This window comes from Varroa jacobsoni, unplaced genomic scaffold (genome assembly GCF_002532875.2).
Source record: "Varroa jacobsoni isolate VJ856 unplaced genomic scaffold, vjacob_1.0 scaffold_1097, whole genome shotgun sequence".
Taxonomy (NCBI): Eukaryota; Metazoa; Arthropoda; class Arachnida; order Mesostigmata; family Varroidae; genus Varroa; species Varroa jacobsoni.
In genome coordinates this window covers 299-18,514 of record NW_019213999.1, presented here as the reverse complement: position 1 = coordinate 18,514, position 18,216 = coordinate 299, and the positions used below count along the sequence as shown (strand labels likewise).

General features: G+C 39.9%; 4 protein-coding genes across 8 annotated transcripts; 3 read left to right on the top strand and 1 right to left on the bottom strand.

Moving 5' to 3' along the window:
• Nucleotides 1-196: 196 nt before the first annotated feature.
• On the top strand, nt 197-2,045 carry mRpL28 (mitochondrial ribosomal protein L28). The gene is made up of 2 exons (XM_022844161.2): nt 197-715; nt 1,345-2,045. Exons 1-2 carry the CDS (start codon nt 329-331, stop codon nt 1,735-1,737), a joined length of 780 nt encoding a protein of 259 aa, XP_022699896.1. The 5' UTR covers nt 197-328; the 3' UTR covers nt 1,738-2,045.
• LOC111266567 (translesion synthesis protein REV1) lies at nt 2,030-6,588 on the bottom strand. 3 transcript variants are annotated; one of them, XM_022844148.2, is made up of 4 exons: nt 6,073-6,588; nt 5,564-5,759; nt 2,924-5,139; nt 2,030-2,701 (listed from the first exon to the last, which is right to left on the bottom strand). In XM_022844148.2, exons 2-4 carry the CDS (start codon nt 5,718-5,720, stop codon nt 2,405-2,407), a joined length of 2,670 nt encoding a protein of 889 aa, XP_022699883.1. In that variant the 5' UTR covers nt 5,721-5,759; nt 6,073-6,588; the 3' UTR covers nt 2,030-2,404. The 3 variants fall into 3 exon arrangements, with proteins under 3 accessions (XP_022699883.1, XP_022699886.1, XP_022699885.1); XM_022844151.2 differs by having other exon boundaries at nt 6,343-6,588; XM_022844150.2 differs by having other exon boundaries at nt 6,361-6,588.
• An 81-nt stretch (nt 6,589-6,669) lies between these two features.
• Nucleotides 6,670-10,565, top strand: Tap42 (immunoglobulin binding protein Tap42). Of its 3 annotated transcripts, none has more exons than XM_022844159.2 (8): nt 6,670-6,770; nt 7,207-7,414; nt 7,692-7,861; nt 8,187-8,306; nt 8,728-9,013; nt 9,499-9,602; nt 10,125-10,212; nt 10,338-10,565. In XM_022844159.2, the coding sequence occupies exons 2-8, from the start codon at nt 7,262-7,264 to the stop codon at nt 10,437-10,439; spliced, it is 1,023 nt and encodes a 340-aa protein (XP_022699894.1). In that variant the 5' UTR covers nt 6,670-6,770; nt 7,207-7,261; the 3' UTR covers nt 10,440-10,565. The 3 variants fall into 3 exon arrangements, with proteins under 3 accessions (XP_022699894.1, XP_022699891.1, XP_022699892.1); XM_022844156.2 differs by having other exon boundaries at nt 6,697-6,911; XM_022844157.2 differs by lacking the exon at nt 10,125-10,212 and having other exon boundaries at nt 6,697-6,911.
• Nucleotides 10,566-12,584: 2,019 nt separating this feature from the next.
• LOC111266574 (uncharacterized) lies at nt 12,585-18,001 on the top strand. Its single transcript, XM_022844162.2, has 3 exons — nt 12,585-13,585; nt 16,661-16,950; nt 17,231-18,001. The coding sequence occupies exons 1-3, from the start codon at nt 13,543-13,545 to the stop codon at nt 17,582-17,584; spliced, it is 687 nt and encodes a 228-aa protein (XP_022699897.1). The 5' UTR covers nt 12,585-13,542; the 3' UTR covers nt 17,585-18,001.
• The last annotated feature ends 215 nt before the right edge of the window (nt 18,002-18,216 follow it).

Here is an 18,216-nt window from a genome sequence, read left to right as displayed (position 1 = left end):
AATATTCTTTTCACTTAGGCCAATAAATCACAGAAATTCAACACGATCTAACGTACTTTCCTTACACTAAATAACTGGATATACAGTCTTGAAATTTAGCACGTTCGACAAGTATGTCTCATCAAACAAGTTGGTTAACACATTTCTCTGTTTTGATATACTGCTTCATCTAGGCGCTAACATTTCTGCCGGTTCCATGTGTACTCTTTAAACGTAATCCGCACTGTCTGCTACACAGTGTGGTTATCAGGGATCGCATGGGCTTTATGTTTGCGCAGTACTGAAACTTCTGTGATTTATCTCCTTCTTGAGAAAAAAGCGTTTACTAATGCAAACTGTGCTCACCCCTATACCCAAACGGGTTCCTCTGGAATATGTGCCTTTTACGAAGCGGTTCCCAAAGTGCTATCAGCAGTTTCTCGAGGAACTAAAACGACCGCGCACCCCAGTGAACTACGTGCCTATCAAAGAAAAATTTTTTCGGGATGAAAACACACAGCAAGTGCTCCCCGTCGTCGATGCACCAATTCCAGTTATTTACCCGCCGGAAAGCCACAAAGGACTTTGGGGCGGTGAAGGGATCGTAAAAGGTTATCGTATGGCGAAAAAAAGGAGAGCATTCTATCCGAATGCGATAAAGACGATTATGACACTCTGGGTACCCAAGGTGTACTCTCACGTCCTGTATTCTGAAATCCTCGATAAGTATCTTAAGGTTGGTATCAATAACGTACAGTGTTTTCGTCTAAGCAGTTAACTGGAAGCACCTGAAAATTTGGCTGTAACGGTATCTGAGCGACTGCCCAATCATGACCGCCCAAGAAATGAAAAATTATAAAGCTGAATTCAACGCGTACTTCATATGTAAAAATTAAAAGTGGAATTTTAAATAAAAGGCTTTGTCGATAAGGTATATAATTAATATATACCTTAATATATCTTAATTTTATGGTAGAGACATATTTGACCATATTCTAGACATAGCAAATATGTATGTTTTTTTACTGGGGGAGTTTATCTGGCCTGCTTCTGGGATATTTTTAGAAGTTAAGTAAAAACACCCCTACGAATTTTTTCTTTGCTAAACAGGTCTTTTAAAGAATAAGTTCAGTCAATTTTAAAAAACTAAAACTATAATTATTTGAAGTGTATTCCAGCCATTTAAAACTGTGAGACCATCACTCGTGGTGTAAATACTGATGAATTCAATTTTTTTTATATAAAGAATATTGCTAACTAAATTATATGTATATTTTTGACACCGATGCTATAATTTGGTCATTAAGGCTTGATAACAAATGTAATAGAATCTAGGTAAGAAAGGTCTGTTCTTGCCGTTTTCAGACCGAGGTGACTCAGCTCGCCCTGGAAAAGATCGACGAGAAATTCGGCTTGGACATGTATTTGTTGCAAACGCCAGTACAAGATCTCAATTCGCAGTTAGCATTCGACCTACGTCGGAAACTTCTCCTGGCGTTAGCTAGAAAAGATCTCTATCCTAACGACCCGGAGAAGCGCGAGCGAATCCTAAAGAAATATGCGGAGTTCATTATTCCCGAGGAAGAAGCCGAGTGGTTCGGTCTAAGCATGCGCGCGGCTACCTGGAAACTGTTGGAGCAGGAACAGTACGCGATGCAACGGGGAACGCCTTTAAAGTATAAATTACGGGCCGAATACATTAAGCTACTCAAGCAGAATCAAGATGCTGCTGAAAATACTAAGAGCCAGGCATCATAGGTATAACACGGATATCATGTAATATTTTAGCGAGTATGTCTGTCATGATAAATATTATCGATTGCGATAACTAAATGTTTATGTGCTTACAACCCCTTGCCTCCAACCGTTATAAAGAGGTCCACAAGTGATCCGTTGGTGGTGGAAAAATAAGATAATTCTTGGTATTTACATATTAGCCGGTTCATGCCTAAGCAACGAAAAACGTATTGAGTACGTTATGGAACTCTTACAGCCTGAAAAAGAGACAATGTTTATGTTGTTAATAAAGGAAAGGTAACATTTTAAAGTATTTCGTTTAAACAAAACCGTTGTTTTATTTGCAGTCTTTTGTCTCTATATATTTACTTGTCTAAATTTATAACATGATAATCAACAACGAACCTACATCAGAAGCATTATCTAATCCATATTATATCTACATATCGCATATATTTAAAGCATGCTGGAATATGCAAAAGCACTTTATAGGGAGTATATATAGGGAGTATAAATAGGGAGGTAACAGATTTGTTCACGTGCCACAAATCTTAAGCTAGAAAGCGAGTGCTAGAGGTAGTGAACGAGCCGGCAATCTATGGCTCGAACCGTGTCACTTAAGACAGGTCTGTTTTGCGTAGTTGCTATAGAATTTTTTTTATTCATTACGGGTGTACTCTAGTCTCAATCACAGCTGAATACAGAGATCTCCATTAGCGACTTTCGTATCGACAAAAATCTGTATATCTCTTCGAATTCTGTCACAAGTGGTGGTCCAGATATTAGAGCTGGAGGAAGCCTTTCGTGCTTGTCGAAACATACACCTCAGTAGGGCAGTACAGGATCGTGGATCTTCTATAGCAACTTGTTGTAAAGAAGTAATCCAGGCAGAGATGTCCGTCTCAGTCGGTAACATAGAACTATTTAGCCATTCGTGAAGCAAGCGACATAAATGGAAGAGTTTTTTCGGTCCAAATGATGCAACCTGAATTTGATAAGCGCACTGAGTTATTTAAATGGAGGTAGAAAGAGTTGTTTTTTTTATAATACCTGTTACTCAAATTAGAGTAGGTTCTAGAGCTAAGATTCTCGAAAAATAAGGTATTAAACAAAAAAAGGCCTAACAAAATCGTTCACACCATTATAACAAAAAATATTTTACTATATCTACTTTTTTAAAAACAATGATAAGCTGGCTTAAACTTACCAAGCCTTCACGAACTGATGATGAATCCCTTTCACATTGTTTTACTTTATCTAATTTGATTGCAGATGCGTGTGCCATTGCCGGAAGTTCAAGCAATTTTCGTGGACGAACTGCAGCCAATTTGCCTCGAGTCTCCTTGCCAAACTCAATCACTCTTCGTATATCTAATTGGCCACGTTTTTTAGCCTTCTTTCCTTTCTTGCAAATTAACTTCAACTTGCTTCGCTTTTTACTAAAAGTCGGTTTTTTTTTGGTAGTTACAGCGGCCCTTGGACGTGGTTCGTCCAATAACGCAGCACAGTCCTCTCCACCGGACTCTTCGGTACTTGACAAGATATATATCTCAAGGGATCCATTATTCGCCGTCCGTTCCTGCCTAAAAGATGGATCTGGGTGCAGATTGGCACTTTCAGTGCGAAGAGTTGGTAGATCAGGTTTAACTGAACGCCCAAGAAATGCCTCAATGTTTGAAATCTTAGGAACCTTTTGAACGGAAGTCAGTTTTGAAAGGGTAATACTCAAACCGCGAATATCTTTTATAACTGGGTTCAGTTTTGCGTAGAGACTCTGAACGCTATCACCTATCATATCTCTACTTGTGATAGGTATTTTAAACGTTTCTGATTTAGCCAGCTGGTCGCACATGCCACAGCCAAGATACTTCATTGTTTCCTCCGGCGCGTCTGGATGTCGGACTAGAATTCTCAAACGAAGCACTTCTGCTGCTAAATTGGAGTTCTGCAAACGCTTGTGGGCCTCATCAGCAAGTTCATTAAGACAATTCGTGACTTCGCTGATTTGCTTGAAACGCATGCCATAATTAATCTCAACCGATATGTTTTTTCGTTGAGTTGTACGTGCGTCTTTAATCGTTCGATTGCAAATACCTTTTGCTAAGTCAACCAGTTTACGTGCTTGATTAGCTCCTATCAACTCTTTTAGATCCGCAAGTGGAACATGTTGCAACTCAAGACATGTTGTGATGCCAAGATCTCGTAACTTAATTTCAGTGGAGTCACCAACTCCCGGAATGTCACTGACTTTTTTATCAGACACGAATTCAGCTACTTGATCTTGACTAATATAGCAGAAACCATCCGGTTTTGCTTTCTTTGTTGCTAGCCTCGCGATCAACATATTAGGGCCCATCCCAACTGTACAAGTACATGCAGTCTTCTCTAGGATCGTACTCTTCAAATACTTCCCTATATCTTCAGGAGTGCAGTGCGTATCTTCAATAACATCGCTAACATCAGCGAATAGCTCGTCTACACTTTGCGCTTCGATATTCAGTGTCAACGAAGCCACTGCATCGTAGAGACATCTAGATACCTCTTCAAATCCCTCGAAATCGTACGGCAGTATGACGAGATCGGGACAGAGTGCTTGCGCCTGGCCAAGGTACATGCTAGCGTGTACGCCGAATTGCCGGGCGGCATAATTACAACATGAGATCTCAGCAGTTGACGCATCGTGCCAGTTCCAACTTCGATAGTCTGTCAGATCGAGATTGGGGTCTTGATTCTTGCGTTTCGCCTTCTGATTGCTGCAAACGGCTACTGGTCTCTGCTTCAGTTCTGGCCGGTTTCGTATAGCGACAGAGGCAAAGAAGCAGTCCATATCTATATGCATATAAACACTTTCCAGAGTTTCATTCTGTAAGTTACCTTCGTTTTGTAGCGTCTGACGGCCACTAAAGTGATGACTTGGATTTTCCATAATTGTTCTGAGATACTCCTTCATTTTGACCTTCATCCTCGCAATAAATGAAAGTCTACTTTTAGCGAAAAACTTCTCAACAAAGCCCACATCGGATGCTGTTCGAGGCTCCTCCTTCTTGACGAAGTCTTTTTTCTCCATTTCGGGACGGGGACCCTCTGCGTCCTTGCCAATAACGATGTCCGATATCGTTCCGCATGTGTTCATCTCTGTTTGGACAACTGCTTGCCGGTAATCGAACACCGTTCGCTTCTTCTCGAGATAATAATCGGCGACAGCCAGTCTGCGACCCTCTTTGATCGAGTCCACAATCCACTCCGGCTTTACCGCATACCTTAGCCAATCTGTCTTTTTCGCCTTGGAAAGATTACAACAGATAACAAAATGATTTGCACCTCGCACAAAATAGTTCATGTAACCGCCGCCGTGGACGCCGATTAAGCGGCGAAGTTCATCCGCAGGCGGTTGTGTATAGCCGTTAACGTGAATAGATACTCCTGAAAAGAGATTTACGAAAGGTAGCGAGCGACGAAAAAAGTTATGAAGCATAACGCAATTTTTTTCATAACAATAAACTATCGCTACTTATGTGTTGGAAAGTCTAACAAGCAATTCCTGAAAGCTGGCTCACCGGAAATTAATCAATGTTAAACTTATGACTCGCAGAATGTAAGTGTCTGAGTGCTAAGTTTAGCGAGTTGTGTACGTTAATACGTATATATATATATAAAAAGAGCATCTCGGACAAGTAAGAGTTCACTTGATTTGCTAATAGTTTATTGTAGTGTGTCGGAGATATAGCACTATCGATTAAAACCCGGTTGCATTGTATGGAAAAATACGTTTTGCCTTGATCTGATACGGTCTGTCTCCATATCGTAAATTTAAGTCGATAATTTTATTTCAGTGTGTCCTAATTACCTTGAAAAATATCACTTTTCTTTTCGAATTGCCGATTATCGGCCTGAAATTGTATTTCAAGCTTCTGTATTTTGGCTGTCATGTAGCCATCGGGCCATGCCTGCTGGGCGGTCCTTCGTAAGGCCTCCTTGCGGGACTCGGCCCGACTACCCGACATGTTTGGGCAGGTTTGTTTCTACAGTCTGAAGCTTCAGCCCTGAAAATCATGCAGAAATACCTACTTTTTTTTCTACATTTGAATGCAAACTAACTAATTTGAATTTCACATTGGAATATGAAAGGGACAAACTTTAAAATATGGTCTAGCGTATCCTATTTAAAACGGGCGCTTTTCTAAGACTTAACGTGCACAGATGATTGGGCTTTCATGACACACATGTACTATACCAATGTACTATTATGGCAGGATGTCTGACATGGTTTCATGTCCATCGGCATCCCCGTAAGTGTTTAGTGGGTAATGTATTTGGCTGCTGATCGTGGGAACATGTTGTGGTCTATGTTCGAACCTTAAGCATAGGCGCATCACTCGTTTTGTGCTGGAAAGCAGGCCGTTTGACGGAAAGCCTACAGGCGTTACCGGATGTAAGACGTGAAATATAGAGACTCAACTAGGTTAATACACTTTGAGAAGAATTTGAACACATTTTTGCTCTACAGATCGTCTACGATCATATCATGTTCGCTACACTGTGAACAACACTGAGCACCGTCTTTTTTTTATCACTGATAGAGAGACCAGCGTGTCAACCATAGACATCTGGGCATTTTGGACTCACCCCACTGTAGTCACTTACACAACGTTTTGCGCATCTCCATCAGGACTTCACATCGTCACGCCCCGTGCGTGCTCATCATTACGTCTCAGCTGTCCTATCTAGCAGAATAAACTTCATTATCGGTATAACCGACGTTCATCCATTGCTCTAAAATGTTTCCTGTACGCCGCAAACTTTAAAATTCAACAAGCACACTATCCCTGCTGAAATATGTCTTTCTGCCCAATTTTTTTCAATCACGTAACAGAGGAACGGGTTTATTTGGAAGTAAATGGATGTCGCGCCCCCGCAGGTTGATAACCGGCCGCATTCGAGCTATCTGTTTACAAACACAAGTGCCGTTGCCGGAGTCAGCCGTGTTCGAATTGTTGACAGTGCGCTTATTAAGTTGCTACCACGTAAATCGCCAGGGGCTGCGTGCAGTGAACGTGAGTGGAGGAAAATCGGATTACGTAATTAGACTGTATGCTTTTTACGTTCTCTGCCCCAATAAGTCTGGTTTCGTCAGCAATTAGAAACAGAGCCTTTGGAGAACAAACTTTGGAGAAACAACTTACATCAACTACCTAGTGGGTTTTTGGTTATGGCTGGAGCTTCGCTTAATATTGAGTCATAACATTACTATGACCCCAAATGTTGTTTGATAATAACAGATTCATACATTAGGTCTATTTTATGTTGTATCATGTGCCTGCTTACACAAATTGTTCTATTACGAAAGGTTTCGAAAGCTCAAATGATTTACTACATGCAGTAATCGAGCCGAGTAAAGTATGTGACGTGCGAGTGCAATATAATAACTCACTATGTTTAAACATGTTAAAGAGTGATAGAATTAATGGATTTATATGTTTCTGTATTTAGCTGCGTGAGTAATCAGCATTGCCAATCTATCTCTTTCTCCGGAATCTCTGCTGTGATGGAACAGAATCAAGAAACAATCTCCTTGGACGTTTTGTTTAAGTTTGCACTAAACGCCGCCCAAGAGATTGAACATCTTACCCCGCAAGACGTCAAATATGACCAGCTGGTCAAGGAGTCAATAGAAAAGCTAGAACACTGTACAGAACTTGTACGTATCTATTATTATACGCAGATAGACTTGAGATATCGTAATTATAATCTGTCACAAAACACTAATCTAGCATATATCGATTACAAAAGCTTTGTCTATGGATTGTTTTTAACACGTCAACTTGTTCTGTCTATAAGCGAAATAACTGCAATGATTAAATTTAGATTGTAGCTGTTCGTGAAGAAGTGTCAGTTTTTTTCGATAAGTCGATAAAATTGGAAATTAATAATCAATTTATCTCATTTTATTATTGTATCATTCAAATCCGTTTTAGGTAAACGAGTTGCACCTGTTCAGTGTGAACGAAAGCTTCGAGGAGATTGCGACCCCAGTACTTAAGTTTCTTCTGTTACCAGCACTTTTGGCCTCGTTCAGTTCACGCAAAAAGGACGATAGGCTTCTACTTATTAACCAAAGCGAAATCTATTTCAAGGACTTCCTTAAGTAAGAGTAACATGTACAAGTGTCTTTTATTGATTCTAGATATTAATCGACAAAGTGTGTTTACTTTTCAGTTAGCTTCATGATTTCAAATTTAGTTATAGCGAAGATTCTCTATTCAAACGTAGCTCAATATTTATTTCTCGTGGAAATATAATTATTTTTTTTTAAATTAATCTTTATTAGTTCTAACACATAATTTAGATAATTTTATATATTAACCATTTTAATTATGGTAGCCGACAACTACCTTATATAAACGCTTTTCAATTCCATCTGATATCATAAGCAAACGATACATTATGAACGTTTGACTCATTGTCTATAGGAGGTGTTCTGAGTACGGCATAACAAAGTGGGAGGAAAAAAACGGGGACGTGGAGGAGCAAAAGAAAACGGACAGGAGTCTCGTAGATGCTGCACACCAGCGGAACATCAAAATTGAGAGGTTAACAAAGCTAAAACTATAACTAGTTTCGTCGAATATGATTTTTCAGTATAGTTACCATCTATAACAGGAAGCAACAAGATTATATTCTCATAAATGCACTGAAAGTTTAGTGTGGCTGGAAAAAAAACTTGCTTTTTATAAAGGGTAGCCAGGTAGTCCCTCAGACACTCATTCATGAGAACTAGAAATGTCAGTGTTTATGCACATTACTATACTTTTTTGCTATTAAGAATATATATCATAGCATACGCTTCACTGTATAGCTACGGATTTTTCCGCCCGTTGCTTCTTTTAGCTATATATTATTGTACAAGACATGGTAGAAGCTAGCAGCCATTTTATAAGCTTAAGCTTTTCCGGCTTTTTGTGGCTTAGATTTTTAGAAACAGATGTATAATTTTAGCCATATCTTTTTCAGGTACAAAGAACAACAACGGTTAGAATCAATCGTTCTCGAGTTTGAGGAGAGTCTTGAAAAGAACGGTGCAACGTCAACGCCAGAGGACGAAGTTCGTGAGTACTACCTTTCGCTGGTTCGATTGTGGTGTTTGAAGGCTGTCAATGAGCTAGCCCTTGTCGAACAAGAGAAAGCGATTTTGCAGCACATACGCAGTCTGCCTAATGACGCCAAAGCAAAGGAAGAAACTGCGCCTAAGAGACCCTTTAAACCGTTTATCATTACGAAGACGGCAGAACAAAAAAAAGTAAGAAACTTTTTTTGTTTGCTCAGGATGAATAAAGCGATCAACAATTTATTGATTGTACTATGTGACCACTGAAAGAGATTGGGGACACAGTTTATTATATTAGCTTGATAATTACTGCCGGCTTATATCAGTTGTGAGTTTGATATCAATAGGACATTAAATAGATCTGGATCAGTTTTGTAAACATATCGAACTCGCTAATTCAGACTATGAATTCCTCGAATTAGCAAAACCAATGTATTCATCATCATTTTTTAGTTGTCGTATTTATTTATGAGCTTTCCATATGAAAATTGGATCTGAAAAAATAGGATTTTTAGAAGTTATCTATAGCTCGAAAAATGAATGATCCTTATTTAATCTCTTTATTGCGTCGCGTCATCAAGCTTGTGTTTCTATCTAGTACATACCAGATACGTAATAAAATTTACTTACATCGTAGCAAATTGATTGTCATTCTGAAGACAAGTATTCGGTTGCAGGTCTACGGCGCCGGTTATCCGTCCTTACCGGTACTAAGCGTCGATGAGTTTTACGAACAGAAATACGGCAAAGATGGAAAGAGCGGCGAGAACAGCCACTGTCCGTAAGTATCGCGATTATTATCGCTACATTCAAGTATTTCTGTGCAATAAATACCCGTAAGGCACTCTAATCAAAAATGCCTTTAGTGTCAGGCATGTCAATTACGTATGGTATTTTGTTAAAACTAATATATTCTGGAATTCAATTTCATCGATGCTCAGTATACAAGAATTGGCCTAATCGTGAACCCTTTTTGATGTACGTTCAAATACGGCTCGTATAGATGCTTAATTTTGGACTAATAGTACAAGTATATAACGATTGTTTGATGTACAGCTTGATAAACAGCTTTAACAGTTCTATATATATATATATATATATATATTAGTCCTAAACCAGAGTTAACTGGCCATACGTTTTACTAATAAGCGTCAATCAAAAAAGCCCTGCCAAACTTGGTTTCGCTATTTCACAATTTTTTTTAGCGCGACTGAGATTTTCTTCTTACTCATTTTCTCCCAACGAATGCTCGTGACCGGTTGACGGTTAAATTACACATATATTTTTGTGGCTAAACTTTTAGTGGCGGTCATAGCTTGCAGAGATGGGCCGAAAACCCAGAGGCTAACCAGCAGGAGATAGAAAACGAGGCTGCAGAAAAAGAGAATAAGGTGGGTCATCGCATTACCGCGCGACCTTCGTAGGATATTAATATTGGTTATCATGCAACCTCATACGCAACAATATATTCATACTCGTTGTGGATACTAGTATTACGTGAATATTTTGTTTGCAGATGGAGCGAGAAGATCCAGAAGAGTTGGCGCGACAACGGGCCTGGGATGACTGGAAAGATGAACACCGACGCGGTGAAGGAAATCGAAAAAATATGGGCTGAATGCTGTGACAGCTGTTTAAATCTAAATGCATAGACCTACGATACTAGTGCTCTAATCAAGAGTTACAAAGCACCAACCAATGCTAATTTAAACTCTTTTCATAATAAATATCAAATGTTACTGAACATTTTTTGTTTGCTTCTTATATTAATGTTGAATGATCATATTCACAGATTAAGTAGCGCCCGTAGCTGTGCAGATAATTTGTTCTTGTCAAACAAACAAAAAAAAAAAGTAATGTGCAACAAACGTTTACTTATGGAAATTTTTGGATCTTTTTATTTTACTTAAAAATTTGGAACGGTTGATTGAAACGGAACAATATCGGCAGACAGAACCCAGAGAGGAACACGATTGCAGATACAAAGAGACACATGCCAACCAAGTCCAACAATGACCAACACGCCGATCGATGCACAGAGTAAGTGCACAGAAAGACGGAAGTAGCGAGAACAAGAATATTAGCCTATTGAAGGCTTTGTCTACAAAATATAGATTCGTTATGCTTTAAGACATGCTGCTATAGTTTCTCACTGGATACAGAAATAAAGCGACTGTCACCGAAGGTGTTTGGTAAAATGTACAATATATATAAAGAGATACAAGAGCGTAATTAATGTCGTTATTGAGACGTCGTTTTTATTCAGTCAGTTCTATGATACAAATTTTACTAATCCATGTGAGTCGACGTGTCAGTTCCCTATAGACAATAGTGAACGCTTTTGAGTTTTGATGCAAAATGTGCTCAAGCTTGAATTAATACAATGTCCACTATAGAAAGTCACCAAAGGGCTATCCATGGAGTACTGCCTAACTTCGGAGGATTTGGAACGAATGACCGAGAATACTATCAGTAACCTACTGAGCACATTTATCCGTAGAATATATTATAGACTGCAGAAGATAGAGCTTCAGTAGGCTTACTTTTGTTATAGAAATAAACAAGAAAGAAATTACAACCAAAAAATTAGTAGTGCATATTTAGGCGCATAGATAGAAACGCTTCCATATTAGCCAATCCCATGTTGTTTTTTTTAAGTGTTCGAACCCGGAGCGAGACAATTCCACATAGAGTAGATAATAAATGCACATCTAAAATACGAATTCACTTCCAGATGGATTGACAGCCGACCATCTAATATCACATCACTATGCCATCCTTAGTGAAATCGTTAGATCGGTTAATACTACAACATCGCTAGCTCGTAGATGCGGACTTAGTGTTATGTTTATCTTCAGGCGTATCTGGAATACCCATCTGCGAGGCTGACAACGATTTTCTCCCTTATCTGTTTATAAAATCTTCACTCAGCACTCATGACTCGTCGAACAGATCCGTGCCTTTTATCAATCGCATCGTTGGACCAAAAGTCAGATATGGAAAGATATATAGCAGTAATAAGTAAATCGAATCCTTATTTAGACCTATTCTCAACTACGTAAGAATTATTATACGAGCTCTGAACCGGCAAGAAAACGAAGCGAAAACTAGTAATTTAATATTCATTATGGCAGCGTGGAATCTACGAGGTTGGCAAACTGATACTCTTAAATCTTTGTTCTCATATCATATCATCGGCTATAATTGTCAGCCAAGAGCTCGGCTACGAGGACTGAGAAAGGTCTGGGATTTTCGGTAGTGCAAACTCTGAAGTCATTACTAGACGATACTTCAGTCATTCACTGTCCAGCTGGTAAGTGTATGCGCTCCTCTCATAAAATTGACAAATGTGACCGCTTTCAGTGCAGACTTAATTACCCATTTTTTGTTAGAAACACTTTTTACGATGAAACACGTACTGTAACGCATGTGTTCATGTCTGTGGAAAGCAATACGAATGAGTAATTAATATTAGCAACTTATTTAAGCTTTACCATGAAGTTATATTAATTTTTATTGATAAGTAATAAAAATATAAACCCCTGATTAAAAATAGAATACACTGATTTCATTACTCTGACGGGAAGTTACAAAGAACTTGCTGCTGAAGTTACACTTGGCTTTATCAGCTATTGCCTCATCGAGATATAAAGGCCGCGATTTAAGCCGATGAAGATCTAGATCTCGTTTGTAGCTTAAATACGGTAATTATGTTTGAGCTATCTCTAGAAAATTTGTTCTATTTACTTTTTGCAAAGAGGCCGTTTTAAGAAAACCATAAGCGAACAAATAACTTAATATTATTAGAGCGACTTTTCGATCTAACGTAGCGTTAATAAATTAGGTTGCCAACATTTGATTGACCATTCCTATGATGGCGCGAAGATGATACCAGTTTACTTTACAGTAAATTTCGCCTGTTTTTGTTGAATGACATGCTTTGTCTCTATTTATTATTGGTGTAAAGCAACAAGTGCAGAACTGCAGAATATTTGTTCACTATATCATGGACCAACAACAAAAAGTATCGCTAGTAAATTGCGTGAACATCCCTCAGTCTGGCATATTCATGATTTTAGCTTATTTGCCTGCGAACAGCAGTAAGATCTATTGCTACTGCGTGCGCACTCATCGATCGTACGAATTCGCGGATGTCTAGCGAATTATCTGCTTTCGAACCCTTGGAAAAATCTGAGAGAATTGGTTTTCTTATCTCCAGGCTCACAGCTGGAAAATTTCAGTAGTATAAAACTCTTCGAAAAATGCCCTTAAGTCGTTTTTCTCACCGTCTTCTATACACATGCTTGATTGAACTTGTAAAAGTATACTCGTTGTCATCTTTTTCGAAAGTAGCATGTCCCACTATTAATTTCTACGTGCGTTCCGTTTGACTAAATCAGGGTCAACAACTGGAGTTCTGCGTTCCGCTAGCATTGAAGACATGACGCTTGCTAATTGAACTTCACTTTTGGTCGCTAGTTGTTTGAGCACTGACCGGGAGCAGCCGGCGTAAAATTTTGCGCGCGCTTCTTTCGCCGGTTTATTCTTGAGGACTCCGCGGTTAGCTAGCACTACCAAAGCGTTACAATCAAACCAGCCCTCGCTCACGGTTGCCTGTGTGTTTGCCCGTCTAGCAACAGAACGGTGTTCTTGTCTGGTGTTCCGGTCCTTCGTATCGTCTGCTCGTAATCACAACAGTTAGGAACTTTTCGCCGATCAACATGGCTGACACCTCGACCGCTGCACTTTGCCAAGCCGTTAAAGGTTTGTGATTATTTTTTCGCTACAGTTGACCTCAAATTCAGTGCGCTCCAATGGATTCCAGCTCTTTCCAGGTGATGATCGGAGGGCGGCAGTTATATTTTGGTAATTAGTTTCGTCGATGTCGTGATTTGCCCGGTTAGAACAGACCGGTCGTAGTCCACTGGGCAGGTGCCGTCACCGGAGTTAAATAAAACAGAAACAATCTAAACGAGCAAAGCGCTGATGACAAGTAAAGAGAACCAAAAACCTCTGTTTAGACAAAATCCCACTGAATGGTATCTCGGTAGTGTTGCTTTCTTAACATTTGAAGGCCTTCAATCCCGAAGAAAGTCTAGTTTTAAGGAATATTTATTACTTCCCGTGGTTATCGCAGGAATATTTATATATACATCGATATTTGTTTCAGTGTTTGGCGATACTAGTGTTAACTGTGGCAAACTTCGGTAGATTCAACGAAGCTAAATAAAACATGACGAGAGACTGGAGGGTCTGTTGGGAACACAAACTGATTAACTGCCTATTCAGTAGAAAATTTACGTTCAACAAAATGGGGTGCAACCAGTGTTTATATATATCCGTTTTACATTTTATAACAAAGTGGCTGTACAAGGTCACGGTTAAAAGTGGTATTATTTTTCACATAAATACGTTTTTGAATGACAGCTTAATACGTTTTATATTCAAATTTAAAGCGCTGCATGTAATAATCACTTTGCGTGATCATCTTGACCCCCACAAGAGCTGCTGCGACGCTGTAGCAACATCCTGTTGTTTTATTAAGTTACCTTTGTTAAGTTGTTGTTGCTTTCGAATAATCGTTATCATGGCGATCGTTCATGGCGCGTATACTCCTAGCAGCCACTAGTAAACAGTTGGTGTATATTAATAGCCAAAAGCCTGCCCTCTTGATGTCACACTCGCTAGCTGTGCATAACCGTGGCAATTTAGGGATATTGTTCTAGTAACGTATTCCAGGCTGTACTTCTACTAATCGATAGTTTTATTTAGTGACATTGCGCGCCGTGGTTATTTTTGTTTGATGAAATCTTTCTCAACGCCTATTACGAGGTCAGTGCTATGCGATAAAACAGAGCAAAGGCCAAATAGTTATTTTCAACATGTAGTACATTTTCGTAACTTCATGAGGACGACTTTGTGAATTGGTAATGTTGTCATCGTAAATGATTTTACTTAAAGTGGTCTTTTTTATGGTTTCATATTAGATAATAGTAAAGATGTCAAAATTCATCGTGTAGCGCAATGCAACTGCGCCAACTAACGGCCGTAGTAGCCTACGCTGCTTAACCTACTCGACAAACGCTATCCCATCTGATCAGCGTTACAGGCGCCACCTGATAGATACAGCGATTGGTTTCATGATTTTCTTAGTGGTGTACTTTGTCGCGGCGTGATCCGTCTCAGCTCTATTGTGGCATTGCCGATAGTGTCGCACAGAATAATACAAAATATAGTACGAAATAGAGAAAAGGCAGCTCCCTCTGCTTCTATTCTGGCACTGGGCTGAGAAAAGGATGTTCCTTTTGTCCATTTCCCTTTTTCTTGAGTCTCGATTGGTGGACGGAGGGACAAACAGACACTGAAGAAGGGAAAGTAAATTTAAGGAGGCCAGCAGAGAGCCGCCTGATCTTTTGCTACTCGAGTTCACTAAGAGAGGGTCTAAGCGTGGGTATAAGCATTTTCAAGCTACTGCTGTATACTGTGATGACCGAGGTGATGATATGATGATGATGAAGGTGAGGGTCGCAGCCGCCGAGACCGGGTCTCCTATCATTGTTTGTGAGACTCCCGTGCTTCTGGATTCGTGCTATGGTTTAGACTTCCCCAGCTATTTTGGTTTCCCGGCCGAGTACTTAATATAACAACTCGAGTCCTTTAGCGTGTGTCTAGAAGGAGTCCTTCCTGCCTTATCCCTGTGGCGCTGACGACGCGAAGCTACGGACAGACTGACAGGGGGGTAGTAGCTAGCACTAGCTGAGGTTGACATGTTTGCTTGGGTATCATATACTGCAAGCGTTTTTCAAACGGTAGCATAGCATCCAGCAGATTCCTTGAGCATTTGTGTTATTAAGATTCGTATAATTCCTAGTATTAAGCGGTCTTAAAAACGTCGAAATCCACTGTACTGTAGGTAAGCTGATTTGTTTTCGCTCAGCGAGAACACATTTCGGAACAATGACTTTACATCTAGCAGGACTTCATTGAGTTTTGTTAGGCGCAAGCGAGATGCGCTTACTTGCTGTTTTCGTGTGCTATATCGTGCAACGTGTGATTTGAGTTGCCAAGAAAGTCATGTACCGAAAACTTTGTTTTGGCGTCACTGCTGCCGATTATCTTGTCCGGTTTCAACACATTAAGCGTAGTAATTGTGTTGGAATGCAGGCTTGTGTATTTTCAGATAGATATGCCGGCTTTACTAAACCTTTCCACGTTTGGTACTGTTTGCCGCCGAAGTTGTGTCGGATGCCCACATGCAATCAATAGCGCCGAGTTTTACGAATAAAGCAGGTCTAGATGATACTAGTCCTATTTGTCAAGTTTCAGACTAGTGTAAGTTAATCTTTAGTAATTCGCAATGGAAGTTAGTAATTTGCTGTATTTGTTCTACAAGGCTCCAGTTACCATAGGTAGATTTTGTGTACATTTAGGTGTTTACGTAATTAACTGTTTTTTTTTATATTAATTTTCTAAAAAGCTTCTTAAACGGTCTTCCATATGCTTTCAGGACAAGTTACCCGTAGAATATCGTTAAACAAATTTGATTCACGTGTTCGGGTCGTGTAACAATCAATAATCGATACTTATTCTCTGTTAGGCTGAACTTTTAAATCAGGCTTTTCTGTTGCAACCGTTACATTTTTTCTTATTATAGATACGGGTCCTCACATTTTGAAATCTGAATTTTTACATCGTTTTATTTACAATACCACAAAAGTCGCCCTATCATCAACAGCATGCGATTTCTTCGAGTTCCCCGAAGCAATTCTAATTCAGTTTTCTGGTGCATAGATTTTATTACTTGATGGCTGTTGTTATTTTTTGTTTTCGCACTTTCAGGATTTCTTGCTGGTGCAGACCTCACGACGATCAACAAAAAGAAAGTGCGCGAGCACCTCAACGAAACGTTCAACTACGATTTCTCTGACCGCAAACAGGAAATTGATAAGATCCTCATGGATGCGCTGACCGAAGCTGCCGAGAAGAATCAGGAGAATTCGGAACAGTCAGATCAATCGGATGACGACGAGAGCTCAAAGAAACGGGCGCGTAAGGCGACGACAAAAAAGCGACCGAAAGACTCTGAGTCTGACGAGGATGATGGTGATGACGACTATGACGATGATTCGGTGCGTCTATCACCGATGACAACGCATTTTTATAACTCTCGTCATCGCGGGATATAATTATTGGACATTCATTTCTTTTATTTACATGTATTCCATTTTTTTAATACATTATCGGGCAAATTAGGGTAAAATACACTTTTCGATATATTAAGCGTATTTTGCATGTAATTTATGCAGTTTTCCTTTCGTTGGGTTTAGAGCTGTCGACGCTAAATACATGGGCATTAAGTGACGTTAACTTTTTTTTATTTATTGTTTTTGTCGCAAATGATTGTCGCAGGACGATGGGCATAAAAAGAAGAAGCGAACCTCGAATGGCTCCGCCAAAGGCCGTAAGCCAGCGGGAGGTGGCGGAGGTAGCGCTGCGGGCGGAAAAGGTGGGAAAACGACGGGCTACCTCAAAAAGCTTAAACTGTCTGCAGATCTTGCGGAGGTAATGGGCGAAGACCATATGGCACGCAACGAAGTCGTCAAAAAGATGTATGCAATAGTTAAGGAGCGTGACCTGTTAGATCCGAAAAACCGCCAGTTCGCCATCCTTGATGCGCAGCTGCAGAAGGTTTTTGGCCAAAAACGAATTCGGATGTTCGGCATGATGAAGCTTCTTGGCAAGCATTTCTCAGCTAGCGACTAGAAGGAACTATTAAGGCGTTGAATGAAGATATTTACTTAGATAGCCGAAGGAATTGGACACAGCCCAGTTGCAATTGATAGTGCTGTTCGATCAACAGATTCGGCGTTTCCACCCATTGTAAAGTGAACTACGTGGCCCATATGGATGGTATCTTCTTATCCGTTGAATCTTCACTAGAGGAAAGTGCCTCCGTTCACGCAGTATTTGTCGTGGGAAGGGGGGGGGGGGGTATCTCTCATGGCAGTCCTTCGAAGTGGAACTGGTAGAGGGAGGTTGAAAAGGCAGGAGAAAGAAAGATGGCATTATTTAAAATGGCCGGTCTGAGGCGCAGTCATGTTGTCTCAGTATTTGGGGCCTTTTTTAAATTTTATTTTTATTTAACCGGCTTTTCGGTCACGTATTGACTGGCGGTACCAGCTTGTCATGTTTCCTATGAGTGCTAATTATGTTATGTAGAGTGACTGAATGGTCAATGCATGTAGAAAACGTAAGTATGACTGGCAGATGGGGGTAAAGGCACAACTTATCCAACGATGACGGTCTTGAAAAGTGATCGATAGCAGTTGATGCCAACAAATCTCTTAATGAACTCTGCGCGGCGGGCAACCAGAAGAAAATGTAGGTGAATTTGA